Consider the following 19117-nt stretch of genomic DNA (forward strand, 5'->3'; position numbering starts at 1 on the left):
CACTTACCAGGACAGTGCAACTGCTGTTTTGGAGTGGAAAAGAAGAAACTGTAACTTTAAAGACGTGGTATCGGATCAGTTCATAGATTCACGTGCTCCCTGATGCCCGACACGGCAGATTCAGGAGCATCTGAGTTATTTCCAACTGGTATTGGAACATCTCTATTGACGTTTTTAGTCTAGACCTCCGCAGAATGTCTGGATCTGGACTTTCTCCTAAGTTTGCCTTTCACACCTGAACAATGAGATTCTCTGCTAAGACGCATCACAACACCACAGAGATGAGGCCTGGCGCTGCAGAGATTATCTGTTTACACCATCTACACCGACGTCAGCTCTTATCATCAAAAGCTCTCTTGACAAGCTCTCACCTCCCTCCCTTCACGGTAAACCCTGCGTAGGATCTCCTGCTGTGTTCGCACATTGACTCATTGGGAAGTTCTGCAGAGTTTTTACAAGGGGACTGGCCCAACATGAACATCTCTGGAGCCTCTCACTCAGATCTCACACACAGCCCCTCCAGAGAAGGTCTGGAGATCCTCCGGAGTTCAGTGCATGTGTGAAAGCAGCTCAAGGCTCCGTGCGCATTATTTTAAATTAGAAATGACAGCAGAATTTATCTTATGGAAAAGAAAAAAAAAAGAATATATCAATTAGAGTTACATCTTGAGGCCCGACTTTAAGGAGACCAATGTGACAGGAGGATTTTTATAGAAAGCTCTCGCCCTCCAGCAGCTTCGGTGCAAACCTCCTCACCCATTACAGTTTATATGAGTCACTGAAGAACTCCAGTTGATTAGACGTCTGATTTGATTGCAGAGGTGCAGCAGTTTTTCCAGGCAGCTATAACAGGCCTGAGATCAGAGCTGAGAATATTATGTAATCCCCCTGTGTGCTGCCACCCCATGTTGAAATGAATCATCACACACACACACACACACACACACACACACACACACACACACACACACACACACACACACACAGCATGTACCCGTGTGTACATCATAAACCTGATGCGTGTTATCAGTCACACACACTGTGCTGCTGCTTTAGTTAACACACATCAATCACACCTCACTTCTCACTCACACTTATGCGCAGTAGTTTCTCAGGTGGTCGTCCTGTGAGTCACGGCCACACGCGGCAGATATAGGAGCGTTTGGGGAAATGACATCAGCCACAGTGTTGTTCCGTCACCTGTGAGTCGGTAACGTCTCTGCAAAGTTTGAGAATGATGTGAAAGTCCCTTAAGGTCTGTGACCGGCTTTGAACAGCAGCTTTTGCTCAAATAGGTCAAACTGTAGATGTAATATCCGCAATTGGGAAACATTAAAATTAACACTGAGTAAAAAGATTATTGCTGGAATTATGGTAAAGCATGATAGTGACTATTAAAGATATGACTTGTGTTAAATGTTCCCTGTGCTACTGGAATATATCCCTCGTTGTTTCTCTCTTCCCTCTGCATGTTTCATGTAGACATGAAAATTTTATTTTGTCAGTGGTTGAGTTCAAAGCTGAAATTTTCCCCATCAAGATCCATGAGTTATTCCCTCAGAATTTGATGAAAATTTCAAAAAAAACCATCTGCCAGTTTCTCTATCTCTAGTTTCTACTTGCATTTTAAACCACATCCTCTCGTTTGAGGGCAGAGGCCGATGCGGCGGACTGATAACAGCCCAGCGCAGTTTCACCTGAGCGGTAAGAGAATCTCCCTGGTTTCCAACACGACATATTAGACCCTGGGCTGTCTCTCGAATTACTGAAGGAGCTGTATCCTCAGATGAATGTGATTAGTTTTATCGAGAGGCTGATGAGTGTACGCTCTCATCAAGAGTCTCATAATCAGGTAACACAGCCACATTAAGTTCAATTTCAAAGTCCCGCTCTTATCTCCGAGGGTCGCAGTTCCCAGTGCGGGTCTCACTGGCCTTCCGGTGATTCTGTTGCTCCCACTGTTCTCTGCTGAGAGGTCAACCAAAGAAAAGAGAGGGAGGAGGGAGGAGAGAGAGAGAGAGAGAGAGAGAGAGAGAGAGAGAGAGAGAGAGAGAGAGAGAGGTCTGATGGGGTCTGATTGAGCACCTGAGCAGGAAGCAGCTGGAAGGCCTTGATTACTCTGGACACACACACACACACACACAAACACACACACACACCTTCGACCTCATTGACTTCCCATGTTGAATTATAAGATATTATATATAGAGATTGTTGTTGCCATAGTATTGAAGCGAGGTGGGAATGGAAACACGGCGCGTTGTGCCAGGGAACAGAGCGACCACACCTCTGCTCTCCTGTCTGGGAGGATGACGCAGCCGCAGTCTTACCTCATGATGTCGACTTTTAACAGACACCTCAGGAGCATGACTCAGTGCTGAATACTTAACATCTTCCAGTCCTGCGACGAGGCTGCGTCTACTCTGTCGTGGGTGTTTTTCACCTGGATTTCAAAGGTGAAAGGTCGTTTAGTGTGACCTTAAACAAGAAAACACAAAGTTCAGCAAACAATCGCTGAGTTTTTTGGGGTCAGCGGCTGAAATTGGCTTGTTCGGTGCTGTTTCGGGTTAAAAACCTGCTGAAAACAAATCAGCAGACCTGGTTACCCTCACCAGGAAAGGGAGAGAGGTGTCAACAGTCCCTTTGCAACAGGAAGCAGAAGAATTTATGGGAAGTGTCTGTTTTTCATTTGTGTTTTTGCTGCTAAATCTCAATCGCTTTGTCAATAAAATGCAAAAAGAAAAAGAGTAAAACATTCCTTAAAATTCCCCACAGCCAAAGATAATCTATAACTTTATTCATTTTTTGCAGTAAACTAATACATTTATCGAAAAATTGTTGCATCTCTAAACTTTTGCACAAACAGCAACGTTTTATTTCAACTGTGACTTCAGTTGTTTAATGATAAAAGTGTAAAATAAATGTTGATGTCATTGTTTCTTGATTGATTCTTAAGTTATCAAGGAGACATTTAAAAAAAAAAAGTTTGTCGGTGGCAAGAAGAAAAATAGATGAATTATTAATGAAGATAATCTTCATTTTCTCAAAAAAACGACTTCATTTCTATAGAATTTGTTCCACAACATGAGCTTGTTGTAGAAAATGTGTGACTGTCCCTTTAAGTGGGCCGACTGTGTGCAGCTGCTCAGCATGTTAAAGTCTGGTCACATCGAGTAGCAGACAGACAGCTATAGTGATGTACACACACACACACACACACACACACACACACACACACACACACACACACACACACACGCACACACACCCACCCACACACACACACACAGTGGGGTAATTGTCTGTTAGGGCTTGGCAGAGGTCCCATCCTGCACAGCTGCCCTGGGCCACTACACACACACACACACACACACACACACACACAAGCACACACAGACAGACACACAAACAGACTCATGGCCATGTCGAACACTCTGATGTTTCACTCACACATCTTTCTTTAGGACTTTTCAATAGCGGCTCATAAAGAAAAGGAGTTGACTCATTTTCATTCAGGTTCAGTTTGATGAGCTTTGTTCAGCTGCCTGAGTTCATCATCACGTCTCTAATTAACGACCGATCGTGATGAGCTGCTCACTTTGGTTATTTTATGACATGATTGATGTGTCTGATAGCGCCCGACCAATATGGATTTTTGGGGCAGATCTCAATACCAATACTAGGTAGTAAAAATAACCGATATCGTTATATCGGCCGATATACAAATCAAAACAACATTTGATTCCTGAGATGTCGTTATTCAATCTTTATGACAAACAAATGAACAAAACATTCTACAGTGTTACCACAAACTTTATTATAAATAACTATAAATAAAAATAAAACAACAATACAACCAAATATATAGAACTTAAATGAAGTGCTCATATGGGAGCACTGACCTTTCATCTAGCGCCACCATGAGGTCGGCATTATGTTGTTATATTGACATTGAGGCCCGAAAACCCATCTGTGCTCTACAGGCCAATACTTCATTTATGACCCAGTACCTGTACATTTTATATAATCTCCCATCACTGTGTGTTAAGTCCTCAGCAGCTGTTTGCCTGCAGCTAACCTGGAAAACACTGAACCTGCCCAGCATCGGCGTGTTAGCGTCTTCATCATGAGCTCATCTGTTAGCATTTAGCTCATTCAGCTGTGCGCCGCCTCACAGAGCGTGTAGACTGATGAAGTCGTGGGATGAAGGCCATCGTGATCCTGATGTATATTGTATTCTATCTGCAGACGGTCTATTTTTAACCAGCGCACACTCACGCTTCCTGCGCCTCTTTCCGCTGCAGAGCAGGTGACCTTTGACCCAGATCCGCGGCCGTGTGGTCCAGTCAGGGTCGCGTTGTGGTGCGTCAGACGCACATGATGTGATGCGGGTCTGGCTCACTGATGCTAACACTGAAGAAGTCAGACGCTCTGCTGCTCGCTCGGTGAACTGCGCTGTAACTGTTGGTGGAAATTATTTATTTCCTCCTCTTTCGGTCGTTGGATGTTAAATGGGACGACGCTGGGATCAGTGGAGATGACACAGCTGTTTACAGGGCAGATGTTCGCAGGGGCAGAGCATGAATGAGGAGGAACTCTTTTATTTTCCGCGTTTATTGTGGAGGCTTTGACGCTCATCCCTTTGGCTGTGTTATTACAATTAGTTTTTAATTTCCTCAATAGATGATTGTTAGATCCACTCCGGTCAGGATGTGATGAATCAACCCTGTGACTCATTGCTCTCCGCCCTCACGTCTCCTCGTTCCGTCTGATTCACTCAATAATGAAGTAAATAAAAGCCGGTGTAGAGGTTCAGGCCACAGTTTGTTGTTTGTCATTACTCATTGGCTCTTTTCTAAAGCAGCTCAGTGTTGAGAGGATACATGACATTCATCTCCAGTGATTTCTGCTCAGAGTTAAGTTGGTGTAAGTAACATTTGAAGACTCGGAGTAATAACGAAGGAGGCTGTTATGAAACGGATTGTTAATCAGAGCGATGGATGGCAGGAAGGGAGGAATGCCACGGTCTAGACTTCCCTCTTCCTCTCCTCTGTGCAGACCTCCAGACGGAGGATTAACAGTTCACTTGACGCTTCGTCTTCACGATGTGGACGGGTCTCTCACTCGCTCTCTTTTCTCTCTCTGTAACCTAAACAAACACACACACACATACACACACCCACACAAGAGAAAAGTTGTCGTGAGACTGTTACGTCTCATGTGATGGGAAGCAGTTGTCTGCCTTTTCTACCACGCCCCCTGTCTCCTGTTGTGGTAACTGCACTCTGACAATAAGAGGACAGCGTAGCAGGAATGATGGATTTCCGGATTAGTTGTCTTCGAGACGTTCTGCCTTCAACCTGTTTGTCATTAAGATGTTTTTTCCTGAGCATTTTGATTCCGCTCATCCACTGAAGAGGGAACAGACTGTATCAGCTCAAGCTTTCACTCTGTGTCTCCTCCAGTGTTCTGTGTTATCTGGTGCTCAGCTGATTGTTGTTCCCCCTCCAGCCGACACTGTTAAGAATAACTCACCAGTTTGCAGCCGGCGGCCTCCGTGGTGTCGAGCAGACACGAGCTGTTTATCTGAAATTATAGACTTTTTATTATTAGAGCTGCAAGGAGAACGGTCTGGTCGTTTTGTGTAAGTGAAGAGAGACACTGTCTGCACGGCTGGAGCTGATTGTCTGGCAGTTTCCTCATTTCAAAAAACAAAAGTTGTGGCTCATGGAGTTGTGGTCATCAAGCTTTATATTTTTGATTGTCTGTAAAGATGAAACGATAATTTGTCTTCTCCTGAAAACCGTTTGGGATATTTGGTCGAAGAAAACAAAATGTGATGGACGTTTTTTTCATGATTACACTTTTTCTTTAGACCAGACGTTTGATCTGTAAATCTAGAACATGATTAGAAGCTTAATCCAGAATTAGAATGTGATAAAGTGCAATACTGTCACTGTTAACACTTGTAGGATCGGATTTTGTTCTCCTGCTCTCACTAACAGTGTTACTGTACTATTGATGTTATACCACGTGTAAATGTTGCTGTACTGAGCTGGACACACACACACACACACACACACACACAGAGCCAAGGACGGGAAGTGGCGACCAACAAAAGTCGTGTCAACATCATATTTTAATCCAATGGCCAAATATGAAATGACAGCACAGAGCAGCTCCTGCATGTATTCACCTCCTACTCCTGTGTCTCGCTCCACTCTGTGACTCTCCCAGCCTCTTACATCGATCCAGGCACGCATCGACGCCACCCACACACACACACACACACACACACACACACACACACACACACACACACACACACACACACACACACACACAGACATTTTTATATTCTGAGCCCCACTCATCAGTCTGGAGAATTGACAAGACTCGTCTCCAGATCGAACCACATTTTGTCTGAGTGGTGACACAGGATGTGTGTGTGTGTGTGTGGGGTGTCTTAGACCTAGGTGGGTTACAAAAGGTGTGCGTCACATGGTCTGCAACATGTGCATGCAAGGGGTGTGTGAGTGGTTAACGGCGCTACCTGACACAGCTTCCCGTTTCATACAGACACACACAGCTTGTTATGTGGTTTGGAACCTCTGTGTGTGTGTGTGTGTGTGTGTGTGTGTGTGTGTGTGTGTGTGTGTGTGTGTCTGCGTGCACCTGTGAACAAACAGCCCGGGCTCTCCTGCTCATTAGGCCTCTTCAGCACCTCTGCCAAGACGTACAGCTTCCCTGCAGAGAGCGTACACACGCACACAGACACACACATGCAGACACACACGTGTTCACTCACATACTCATTTAAGATAACAGACACGAGTACACACATGCTGACTGTGAAAAGGCAATTATCCTACCTACAGCATAGTGCTCATCATCACTTACATCCACATACACCTTCCTGTCTCCAACATCTACAGCTTTTCTGCTACGCACACACACACACACAGACACACACAGACACACACCTCTTCCTCCGGGCTCATTCACACCAGTCCAGTTGGTCCATTATTCATCCTGAGCTCACATTGAGGCGCACTAACCCACAGACAAACTCACTGACTGCAGCACAGTGTAAAATAGATTTGCTTTCTGAGGCTGATAAACAAGTGATTATTTCCCCCCGTGGCTGTGCTGGGCTCATTTTTATGTCGTCTCCGTGCACATGAGGGGAGAAAAAACTGTGTGTAGCTCAGGTCACATTGATGGATATGAGGCGGTGGAGATGATCTCCTGCACAGTGAGCAAGTAACAGCCGTGGGTCTGGATTGGAATCCTCACTGCGGCTGGATCACAGGCAGGAGTCGGGATGGGAAAACATGCAATTCAATATTTAAATATTACACGAGAGGAGCTTTTTCTGTAGAGTTGAATTGATTCAGAGGTTTTGTGTTTTTTTTGTCAACACATTTGCCTTTGTTGCATCTTCGCTGAAAACTCGAGTAGAGCACCTACCTCCTTCAAGGCCTGATAGTCCCCTTCAAATTCAGGGACAGGAGAATAAGCTCACGGTGTATTTGAATGGATTGTTGAAGTGGACTTGATCGCCACCTACTGGCCCGACTCACTTGTTCTTACCGACTGTCGTTGCTTTGGTTTTCTTGGCTGGATGGAGATATTTTGTAAAATGAGTTTAAAAACATATAGTCCTTGATATTGTAGATTTTCTTCGTGGAAATCTGTGTAGTAGTTTTGCATAATCCTATGCGTTGGTTGTAATCTCACATATTTAATCATCTCTCACTTCTGTTTCTCCTCATTGCAGTGACAGACTTCAACAATGGCTTGGAGGCCAGTTCGGACTCGGACGACGAGGACAAGCTACACATTGTGGAGGAGGACAGCCTGCAGGAGCCTGAGGTCGCCGCCCCCGCCGCCGCCGCCGCCGAGGGGACTACGCCACAGGACAGCCATGACGCCGCCGCAACAGTATTACCCCACAACGGCTCCTGGAATGGAGGTGAGAGGCCACCACAGAAACACGAGGATCGCTGTTCGTCAGTGTGTTGATTATTCCAGAAAGACAAACACAACTTCCACGGCGGAGCTAATAACTCATAGTACTCATCTTTGTTTGGTGATGTGAGGGATCTTCTGTTTCAGTAGACGATGCTACTGTCGAGAATAATTACCCACTCAGCTGGTATCCAGTGCAGCCGATTCCGGACAGATGCAGACTCATGTTCGCTGTGTTAGCTGTGCATTATTCTGCATTATTGTGCAACAGTCGTACACGAACTCCCTCCCTCTTAATTAAATAATGTGCCACGACACCAACACACACACACTGAGCGATCTGCTGCCAGTGTGGTTTTTGTAGAAAAAGCTCGAGTCAGCCGAACACAATCACAGCTCGGTGCGGGCGTGACACTTTTCAGATCGACGGAGAAGCAAAGAGCGATGAACAGCCAGAGAAGCTGAGCAATAAGAGGATGTGAAAGAGTGAAAGCGTGAGGTAGGCAGATGGAGAAAAAGAAGGAGGGAAAGTAAACATGTCTGAGGAATAGACACGCATCAATAATTCTTTAAATAATGTATAATCCCGCCTGCAGTCGTGCAGACGTTTGCCTGCATAATCTCCAGCTCTCACATCCAGTAAACCTGGATAAATCCCTTACATTCTCTATAAGGTTACGCTTTTAATAATACAGCGCTCTGCCCCGGGGTCAGTTCTTTATAGGCTTCATGTGTGTCTGAAATCTGTGTCAACACCGTGGACTGAAAACAAAGAAAGACGACGCACCTCCACATCGACCCTGTATTCAGAGATGAAGACAAAATATCCCAGATAAGAAAGTGCATCTTTGTCCTGGGTTTCATCAGATATTCCTAAACATTGATTTATTTGTGGCGGACTGAGGCACATTGATTTTCTTCATTCATTATTGCTTTTATTACACAAGTCGGCAATATCCTGGTTTTCACACAGCACATAGGGGCTTTGGTGATAATGGGTTGGTCTATAAAATGTCAGAAATAGTAAAAAATGGTCATCAATAATATCCTTAAGCCCTGATCCATATCTTCTGATGACTAATTTCCACCAGTGAAGAATCTGAAAGGTGTTAGTTTCAGTCACATTAGATATAAAAATAAAATTAAACATTTTCTACATATAGTCTTTGAAAATGCAACTAAACAAATAGTCAGTTACTGAAGTTTTTGAAATCTCCTTATCAACTCTACATTTTCTTTCCTCGTCCGTTCCCTCTTTGAGACGGTGTGTTAACTGGGATACCAGTGAAACCAGGTTGTAATGGGTTCCCTCATTAGCTCTGCTGGGAGTGTGTGTGACCGTGGGGAGTCGACTCAGCTCAAACTGCATCTCGTTTGTCAGACGGGTTTTATTCTGCTCCGTGTGTCCACTTGTAGATTCACACGGAGCAGGTTGGGTCTTGCAGGATTCTTCGCACCTGTTGGACCTTGTGTTGCTTATCAATCACTCCCGCGCTGTCCTTCCTCTTGTTCTGCCCATTTATGGTTTCAGAAGTTTCAGCAGCTGCAGGAAGTTCAGACAGAAACAGATGTTTTTGGGAAGCGTTACGTCTTTATGTTGTGTTTTCTTTTCACTTCCTGACAGCTTGCAAAAGCTCTTTGAGACTCCCACATTTAAAACCTGCACAGACTCTCCGGTAAGTAAGTTTGCAGGATTAGCTTCTTACCCAGAAACCATGACACACCTTCGCGTATACGCCAAACTGCAAAAGTAGCACGAGATTTAATAAGAAGAGGCAAAGCCAAGTTTGCATTCAGCCCCAGAGGTTGATTGGCCTGTGTTTACACCGCTTTACAATGCCCCCGTAATCCTCGGTTCCCCACAAACAGCTCAGCCCACGCAAACATCTGCCTTCATCTCAGCAGCCGTTAGTTACAGCCAAGCAGGAAATACTAAAACCATGGAGACGGCGAGAATGTGACACTCGGAGATATTGCTCTGAAGGCTTGTTCCATTGTTGCCGTATAAAGCCTTACATGGTGTGAGCCAGCGCTCACGAGTGGCGCTCGCTCTCCTCCACTTTGTTTTCCTCCCTCTCTCGGCTCTCTCCCCTTTCTCCTCCGTGTACCTGCTGCTTTCCTACACTCGCTGATCCCTTTTCATCTCCGTGTTCTTTTACCTCACTTGCCTTTTTTTGCATGTGCCTCCCTTCTTTTCCTGTTTTCCTCCAGCCGCTAAGTATCCCTCTTCAGATATTACGTGAAAGCCTCTCCTCTGTGTTTGAAGTGATAGCTGCTGCTCCGCTCGCTGCGGATATTATTAGCTGTTAATTATGCACAAAAACGTTTGCTGAGCTTGTTGTTGTTCGGTAAACATTAGCGTCACTTATTCAACTTTTCCTCTTTTGGTGGAGAAACTTTCTTCCGTAACTTTTGCAGGCGTCGTTCTCGCGGTGCAGGTCATTCAGCCGCAGCAGGTTAGAGCCTGATATCAGCGTGATTGGCAGACAGGACAATGCAGAACAGAAATGCAGAGGAGATATGGATAATGGATTGATAGATGGTGTTTGGTTTTATCCACCAGAAGATGCTACCGGAGCTGGTGCATAAGATTTTAAAGAAAACAGCTTTGTTGTCGCTGCACAGACTTTTGACTCCTTCTGGACTTAGTTACCTAGTTTTGAGGTCGTAGTAAAAATCTGCCACGTAGAGCAGAGAAGAAAAAGTTTATTTATCATCTGTATATTGTGTTTTTGGCAAACTTGTGTGTGCTCTAGTGCAAACTGAGTGTTGTTACAGGAGTGTAACGTAATGCATTCAGCTCGAGTCGCGTGCTGTGACATCACCTGCTGTGTTTCACCTGCAGCAGAAACCAGCCTGTTCCCTCCTTTAGAAAAACATTAACGAAACCAGGAAGGAGAAAACGGGGTTTTTTTTAGAGCGAGGAGGAAGAACTCAAGACCGTGTTGGAGGGAAGTCATGGAAAAGTCACGAAACGCGGTGGAGCCTCTCTGGGACCCCTTCAAAGAGTTTGCGTGATATTTTTGGATTGTCTGCCTCTCACTCCTTTATTTCCTCCTGGTCTGAGGCGAGAGGAGAGCCGGTTGTTCTGGGGAGAGAGATTAAAGTCTGCTACTCCCCCTGCAGTCTGGGCCGCACTGCAGCTCCAATCCATCCTGCCTAATAAATTCACCACGGACTCTCAGTGACAGGTTCTGGCAAGGTACAGGAGTGCAGTGTGTGCTGAGTGTGTGTGTGTGTGTTTGTGTGTGTCTGCACAAATGTGTTCTATTAAGTGTGTGTGTATGTACCAGATGATTTCCTGTTTTCATTCCCTTCTGATATTCCACATGTGGAGTGTGTGTGTGTGTGTGTGTGTGTTGCGTGGACCTGGTCGTCATTATTGTGCAGCTCTTTGCGAGGCATTAAGTGTAATTGTAGAGTGTGGTGGGAAAATATGCAGAGGTGTATCAGAGGAGGGGAGGGAGGAGGAGTGATGGAGGGAAGCAAGTGAAGGAGAGAGGGGGAGGGGTCCGAAAAACAAAGAGGAGCAAGAGACAGATTTGGGGGAATTTATAGAGAAATGAGAGAAATCGTGAAATACTCATGGAGGAGAAGGAGCGACGATGAAGAAAGGAGAAGAGAGTGATTTGTTTTTGTGTCAGAGTGATCATCTGTATAAATGTGTTAGTGGCACCATGCACTTTATCACTTTATACCTTATAATAGATATAATCTTTGGTCATATCGCAAAACGACCACTTACGTCAGCAGACATTTTTATATTGGTATAAAATATAGAGATTAGGCTTATTAAGCTGCAGAAAAAACGAGAAGTAGAAGATTTTTTTTTTTTAAACTGCCATCCGGAAACTACCTGAATAAAATGATGAGGTGCTTCAGTTGACTGATAACATCATATTTTTGCATTGCAGTAATAAATCTGCACGGCAAACTTTATGAAAAAGGCAAATCGTCTCTGCATTTACATATTTCTCAGGTTATGTTGCTCCATAAATGAGCAGTGATTTGATTTGCACGTTATATAAGCTACCTGTTACCTCGCGAGCAGCTCCTGCACCGTTCTACTGAGATGTCATTTATATCACTTGCTTTATGATCGCAGAGGCTTCTGACAAATGTACGTGTGTAGTGTTGTCAGCGGCTCTGACATTTAAAAGCAGTGATCAAAGTACACATAGTTTTCATTCTACTGCCACACGTGCAACTGACTGAACACAACTTTCAGTTTACTGACGTTTTCGACTGTTTCCTCACTATTCGGTTTTCAGACACAGCAGCCGAGTGTTTGCCGTGTAGAGAAAAAGAGGAATGAATGTGGACATACCCCCGAGAAAGAATTCAGAGAGACAGAGAAAGAGAACGAGCGAGACGTGAGTGAGACAAAAGGAAGTGTAGAGCTGAGGAGGATATGTGGGTAGAGAGGAGGAGGAGGAGGAGGTGCTGCGAGAGGAAAAAGAGGAGTGAGTAAAGAGGTGGAGAAAGAAGCATGAAAGGTAGACGAGTGGGTCTCTGAGGGGAAAGAGATATTTGGACAGCTTTTAGATGAGATCATGGGAAGCACAGATCTGTGCGTTAAATGTGAGGCTTAACGGGGCTTGGCCTGGTCCCGCCACTTTACGAGGACACACACACGCACACACACACACACACACACACACACACACACACACACACACACACACACACACACACACACACACACACACACACAGCTGCACCTGTCCCTGACAAGGCTCAGCAGGAGGAGGCGTGGCCTTTGGCACCGGGTCCGGGCCGATCTCCATGGAGACACAATTTTTACCTCATGGCTTTTTTCCTCATCACTTCTTTTCACACACAGAAAGTGACGTTGATGATCAATTTATCACACGCACACACACACACACACACACACACACACACACACACACACACACACACACACACACACACACACACACACACACACACACACACAACTTGCAAATCAACCCTTTATAGGCTAGTTTCTATTTGACTGTGAAACTCAAACCTGAAACCATATCAGATTATACAGTAAACCTGTAAATGATGGTGTGTTTTCATACTTTCTTATAACTTTGTTGTATTTATACACATGTGTGCTGTTTTTCTTTGTAACCGTCCTGTAAGCGTCTGGATGTCTACATTTCCCGCAGGATCAATAAAGTATTTATCTGTTAAATAAAGAAAACAGCTTGAGAATGCATCAGTCTTTAGTTATGCAACACAAACACGCAGCTTATTTCCCAAAACAAGGGCTGCGAACTTAAGTTGACATTTAATATATTAAAGATTAATGGTTTTGACCTTTTTTTTGTCGTTATTTGTTTGTAACGGGGATTTAAAGTCTTTCATAAATCTTGATATAGTCAAACGAAACCCACTGATTGTATAAAATGAAAATGCAGCAGAGCCTTCTATCAAAGCCTGGTGTTAAACTCCTCTCCTTTAGATAATAAGCACAGATTCTACTGTGGTCGTGCATGATTACATCTTCTAAAAAAGTGCATTTAAAAGTTCATATAGTACCTTAAATATTCAGCCTGTGGTGGGTGCATTTCTAAACATATACATTCCTCTGTGTCCGCACCTGAGGTTAATCTGAACAGAAGAGTGTGTTTGGTTTTAATGAGAGGAAGTGTTGTGGAGGACAGACTGTGTCAGTGTTGTACCACTGTCACGTCCCGGGGCCATTTTCCTCTGACGTGCCTCATTAAAATCCAGCCCGTTGGTTTAATTATTCCTGGTAAGGTTCAGTTTGGTTACAGGGAACCACGTCGTGTCCCGTTCACAGCAAACCAGCTGTTCGAGGTGAAGTCAAACAGCGTCAACACGGTTTTATCAGGACATGTCAGCTGCTGCTGCGGTTTCAGATCAGCTGGATGTGTACGAGAGTTAAACGTTATGAGTTAAGATGGTTTTATTCCTGCAGAGCTCGGTGTTGCTTTTATCACAATTTTGCTCTTGTAAATTGGATCGAAACAAGGTCTTTACTCCAGTGGAATAGTTTCTGGTGTCATTTTGAAACTTGAGCTGCTTTCAGACTTGCTCCGAACTCCGGACATTTCCCTGGAATTTTCCGATGTGGTTGTATGTGAGAACGCAAAAGTCAAAATGAGAGGCTCTGGACATTTTGTGGAACTTTTCCTGCCAGCCCCCTTTTAAAATGTTCAGCGTAGATGATGTTACTAACTGAAAAACACAAAAGAAAACAAACATCTCAGGATGAAGAAGAGGTGCAATACGTGTAGAAGAGGCTTTGGTTTCATACAGAACGAGCCCAGGTGGAGTCATACAGCTGAATGATTTAAGGGCTTTTTAGCTGATGTTCCTTCCACTTTTCTCATCTTTGAATTTGAGAAAAATCTTAAATTAAAAACACCTGAATCCAAGTTTGGAGATTTTCCTCTTTTGACTCTGTCACCTTGACTACAAGTGTTGAAATGAATCCTACAAACATCCACATGAACATTCAGACTGTTGTAGAGCTTCCAGGATTATCAACAAAATCAAGTGAACCTTCAAGAAAGAGACATAAAATCATATCAATATGATTTTTGATTTCTTTCTCTCCATTATTTGATTTGAGAAATATATATTGCAGACATTTCTCAGAAGTGGAAGTGGGCCGTTTAAGAGGAGCATGACAAGGGATCATTAAGAAGCCCTGCAGCGCTCTCTAGTGGTGATCCTGCAAATCAGAATCACAGTTAAGAAGTGAAATTCTTCAGAGGGTGAAAATACAGAATCATCTCTTCATTCAAAAGGAGGAAAAGTCTTTTTCATTATATCTTTGTTATAATCTGATGTTAGAGTTTTATAACAGCCAAATTAAATAAAATAGCGTTTATAAAATGTGTTGCCCCAGAAAAGCAAATGAGTCACTTTTTAAAATCCGACTCAACCTGTGGTCCTGCTGCTCCGTCTACCTCCGCTCTTCATCCGCTGAAATGATCCTGACCTCTGCTCATGTGTGTTTTCAGTGAAGGAGGAGTATGTGTCCGAGGAGGAGGAAGAGGAGGCAGCGAAGGATGCACTAGTGGAGGAGATTCTCCAGCAGGGAGACACAGCCATCATCTACCCTGAAGCCCCTGACGACGAGCAGAGTCCGGTGGAGACAGGAGGCGCCGATGAAAACGGTAACGCTGACACACATCACGTCATCGCTGCGTAAATATTTCAATACAACAACCGTACTGATCACAGTAGGAACAGTATCAGGGTTTTATTGTTTCACTGTGCACGTGTTTTGTTTTGAGGTTCAGGAGACAAGATTTTAAATGTGAAAATAACATTTTATATCAGTCTCAGATGTTATGGAGAGAAAATTGGACTCATCAAGACGTTTTATATTAGAATGGAATAAAATAAGAATAATGATTGAATAAAATCTTACAGCAGTAAAATGTTCTTGTTGTTTTAACATGAGGCGTTTGTGTTGCTCAAGATTTCTTTGTTTCATACTTGAACATTAAGTCCTACTAAAATTAAACATTGTCTGGTCACTGGAGATAAAACCGGAAAGGAAGTGAATGTTTTGTAGAAATTATTATATTCATATAAGTCACAATAAATTGAATTGATGGTCATTATTTGACTGGCAGCCAGTCTCTACAAAAAAGATTGCCGGTAAATACACAAATTTAGTTTTGAAGTGCAACTCCTCTATCACGTCCAGCCTCTGCTCTTTAGTAGGAGCTACTGGAAACAAAATAGAGATTTGAAAAAGGATTTAAATGATGAAAGCACTGAGCCACATCCCAAGTTCACGCTGCACGACTTGCTGTCTTGTAATCAGGAGTCTTGCAGTCATTGTAAGGTCATACTACCCGACTGACTGACAAGAGGGGGACACACACACGACACAATCTTTCACCAGCATGTGTGGTCGACTCTGATTGGCTGTATTAGCTAGAAATCTAGTCGAAGGAGGTGACACAAAGCAATTGGTGACGGCAAAATCAAATCTGGAGCCAAATCAAATACAGATTTGGTTCTAGTCTGGGTTTTTGTCTGCGACTTCGTTCGCAAGTGCAAAAAGTTGTGTGGTGTGAACTAAAGGCATTAAGGGTCCAACACGCAGCTCACAGAGGTTGTATGTTCTGTACATCATGTGAAGGTCAGAGGTCTTAACCCTTCACTCCTCATCTACCACGTCTTCCAGGAACCCCAGACTCCTTCTCCCAGTTGCACACTTGCCCCTACTGCTCCCGGGGCTACAAGCGCAACGCCTCGCTGAAGGAGCACATCAAGTATCGCCACGAGACCAGCGAGGACAACTACAGCTGCTCCCACTGCAGCTACACCTTCACCTACCGCTCGCAGCTGGAGAGGCACATGAGCCACCACCGAGGCTCCAGGGATCAGGTAACATCAGAGGCCCATCGTGTTTCAATAACTTATTGGAAGTCTTGAATAAAGCCGGTTATTGTATTTTCACGTAGATATCTATAAACCAAGGTTATTTATTTCTCTGTGTGAACTATGAACATTTATCTAAGGTGTCACGCTCCCTAGCAATACATTTCATCAGGCCATAGTAACTTTAATCAACTAGAAATATCCTTTCTTTTCAGCATCCTTGTTTTTCTGTTTTGTTTTTCTCTTTAATGGACATTGATTTATTTTTCCTCCCGATTCAAAATTGAGCTTCAGTCTAGAAATATAAAGGAAAAACAAATGTCTCATGAATATTCAATTTTCCTTAAAAACCCTTGACCCGTTTTTTAGAAAGACCAAACCTTTTACTCACTGTTGTGTTCATTGATTTGATTCCACTCTGCCCTTTGTGTTGTATTATTTTAAAACTTTCCCTCATGAATACTGAACTACTCAGGCTAACAACAGAAGCATAGAAACACATCTGGACACTTGTCTTCATTTACTTTCTCTTCTTGTCTCAGCGTCACGTTTCCCAGTCGACAGGAGGAACAGGTGGAACCCGCAAGTTCAAGTGCACCGAATGTTCCAAGGCCTTCAAATACAAGCACCACCTGAAGGAGCATCTGCGCATTCACAGCGGTGAGCTACTGTGATGGCAACCAACACACACACACGCACACACACACACACACACACGCACACACACACACACACACACACACACACACACACACACACACACACACACACAATCCACTATTCTCCTGTTTTAAGAGGCTAAGACTCATTTATGAGCTTTAATCACCCCAGAGAGAGTGAATATGTGTTTCTGATACAAGGAGAACTTCCCTCCAGAAATGAAGCCAGAATTTGAACGCGTCTGTGCAGACTGTCCAATTCTCCAGATTTTACCCGGGAGGTCGTGTCTGAAAACGGCTGTTTTGTTTCAGCCTGTTTTAAAGTTCAAAGTGTTTTATTGTCGTGGATACAGTCCTGTACCAGGGACTATTACTTTGCCTTCTGCTACAATGGACAGTAGAACATGGTCTTGTTGTGCAGTTTAGTTGTGGTATTGGATAAGTGTGTGCGTGTGTGTGCATAAGGGGGGGGTGGGGGTCCGAGTGATGGCTCTGTTTGTTGAGATAGTCCAGGGTGGTGTCAGGGCCGTTGAGTATTCAACAGCCTAATGGCAGTTGGTTAAAAGCTGTTCCTCAGTCTGGACCTTCAGAGGGCCGAGGTGTGAACGGCCCTCGTCGAGGTGTGGTCCTGGACAATGGAGCGGGCTGTTCTGTGGAGAATGTGGTGATCGATGTCCTGCAGAGAGGCCAGTGAAGTCCTGACGACCCTCTCAGCGCTCGTCACCTCGCTCTGCAGGCGCTTGCTCCCTCACCACACGGTGATGGTCGAGATGCTCTCCATGATGCAGCTGTAGAAGTCGCTGAGGATCTTTGGTGACGTGGCGAATTTCCTCAGCTTCCTCAGGAAGTACAGTTGTGCTTCCTTGACCAGCTGGGTGGTGTTTAGTGTCCAGGTGAGGTCATCACTGACGTAGACGCCCAGGAATTTGAAGCTGCTCACCTCCTCCACCTCACGCCCTCGGATGAACAGTGGCCGATGAGTTCTCCTCTCCTTTCTCACGTCCACCATCATCTCCTTGGTGTTGTCCGTGTTGAGGGAGAGATGGTTCTCCTCACACCACGTCACCAGACTTTCCACCTCACGTCTTGATGCTGTTTCCACGCCGCCAGTAATACGTCCAGTGACTCTGGTGTCGTCAGCAAGTTGGTTTGCAAACCATCAAATAACTAATTAGAACCAAACTTACCACAAAAAGAATTAACAAGTGAACAAACATCAGTTTTTATGAACCACCAAAACTGACAGAAACAATGTTTGAGAGAGAAAGATTTGCACTTTCTACTTGTGTATCCCATCAACTAACAAGGTGGAGGCAGGGTTTATAACCTACACTGCAGCCAACCACCAGGCGGCCATCCTACTATTGTTACCTTGGGGGGTTAAACTTCCGGTTTGTGCAGGGGGGGGGTGTAACCTTTGCAGGTATAAAACGAAGAGCTGCAGGTTTTAACTCCATGTGTCCCACGTTAACCCGCGTTGTGCACGTGCAAGTAAAGACAAAATGGTGCAATGCGTGTTTTCCCAGTGGCCGAGCGCACTGAGCGCTTCTCTCGGGTCACGTCCTGGTAAGTTCACGGTGCAATGGCGCCGTCTATGTGCTGGACTGTTGATGTTTTTTGTGGGTCCGTGGAGACACGAGGTCGTTGTTTTAGTTGGAAATGAACAAAAGCTGCGTGTTGTTGTTGTTGTTTGCTCAGATGATGCAGATGTGTTGTTGTGTTTAGTTCTGAGGCTAAAGCCAATTTACTTTGAGCTTTTATTGTGTTAATAAGTGGATGTGGAGCTGAGGAGTGTGTGGATCAGCTGGGTGTGTGTGTGTGTGTGTTACAGTCAGTGATCGGTTAATGCAACAGTGTGCGTGTGATTGTGTGATTTACTGTGTGTTGTGCACGCCGGTCAGTTTGTTTACGAACTGACTTTTCCCCGCGGCCGGGGCTGCGTGGCTGCGGCGTGACGTAATCGGACCGCGTCACGCAAGATGGCTGCGCCCCGCTGCACAGCACCTCACGCACGGGTCCGGGCAGCGTGAGCCCCCCCCACCGGGAGAACACGCTGCGGCCGGGCTCTGGTTTGCGGGAGGCGGGGGAACCGGAGCTTTTTGTCGGGACGTCACCGAGACACC

At 44.7% G+C, this 19117-nt stretch overlaps 1 protein-coding gene across 3 annotated transcripts in view; it reads left to right on the plus strand.

Moving 5' to 3' along the window:
• The window catches only part of LOC118117798 (zinc finger E-box-binding homeobox 1-like), a 53423-nt gene that overhangs the window by 26611 nt on the left and 7695 nt on the right, over positions 1–19117 (plus strand). For 2 of the 3 annotated variants that reach the window (XM_035170349.2, XM_047341986.1), the window contains exons 2-5: positions 7781–7975; positions 14958–15113; positions 16139–16341; positions 16878–16995. In XM_035170349.2, coding sequence (XP_035026240.2) covers positions 7781–7975; positions 14958–15113; positions 16139–16341; positions 16878–16995 — 672 coding nt within the window. Of the gene's footprint in view, positions 1–7780; positions 7976–14957; positions 15114–16138; positions 16342–16877; positions 16996–17518; positions 18561–19117 lie in introns of those variants that run through there. The other variant, XM_047341987.1, reaches the window with a different exon arrangement.

This window comes from Hippoglossus stenolepis, chromosome 11 (assembly GCF_022539355.2).
Source record: "Hippoglossus stenolepis isolate QCI-W04-F060 chromosome 11, HSTE1.2, whole genome shotgun sequence".
NCBI classification, from domain to species: Eukaryota; Metazoa; Chordata; class Actinopteri; order Pleuronectiformes; family Pleuronectidae; genus Hippoglossus; species Hippoglossus stenolepis.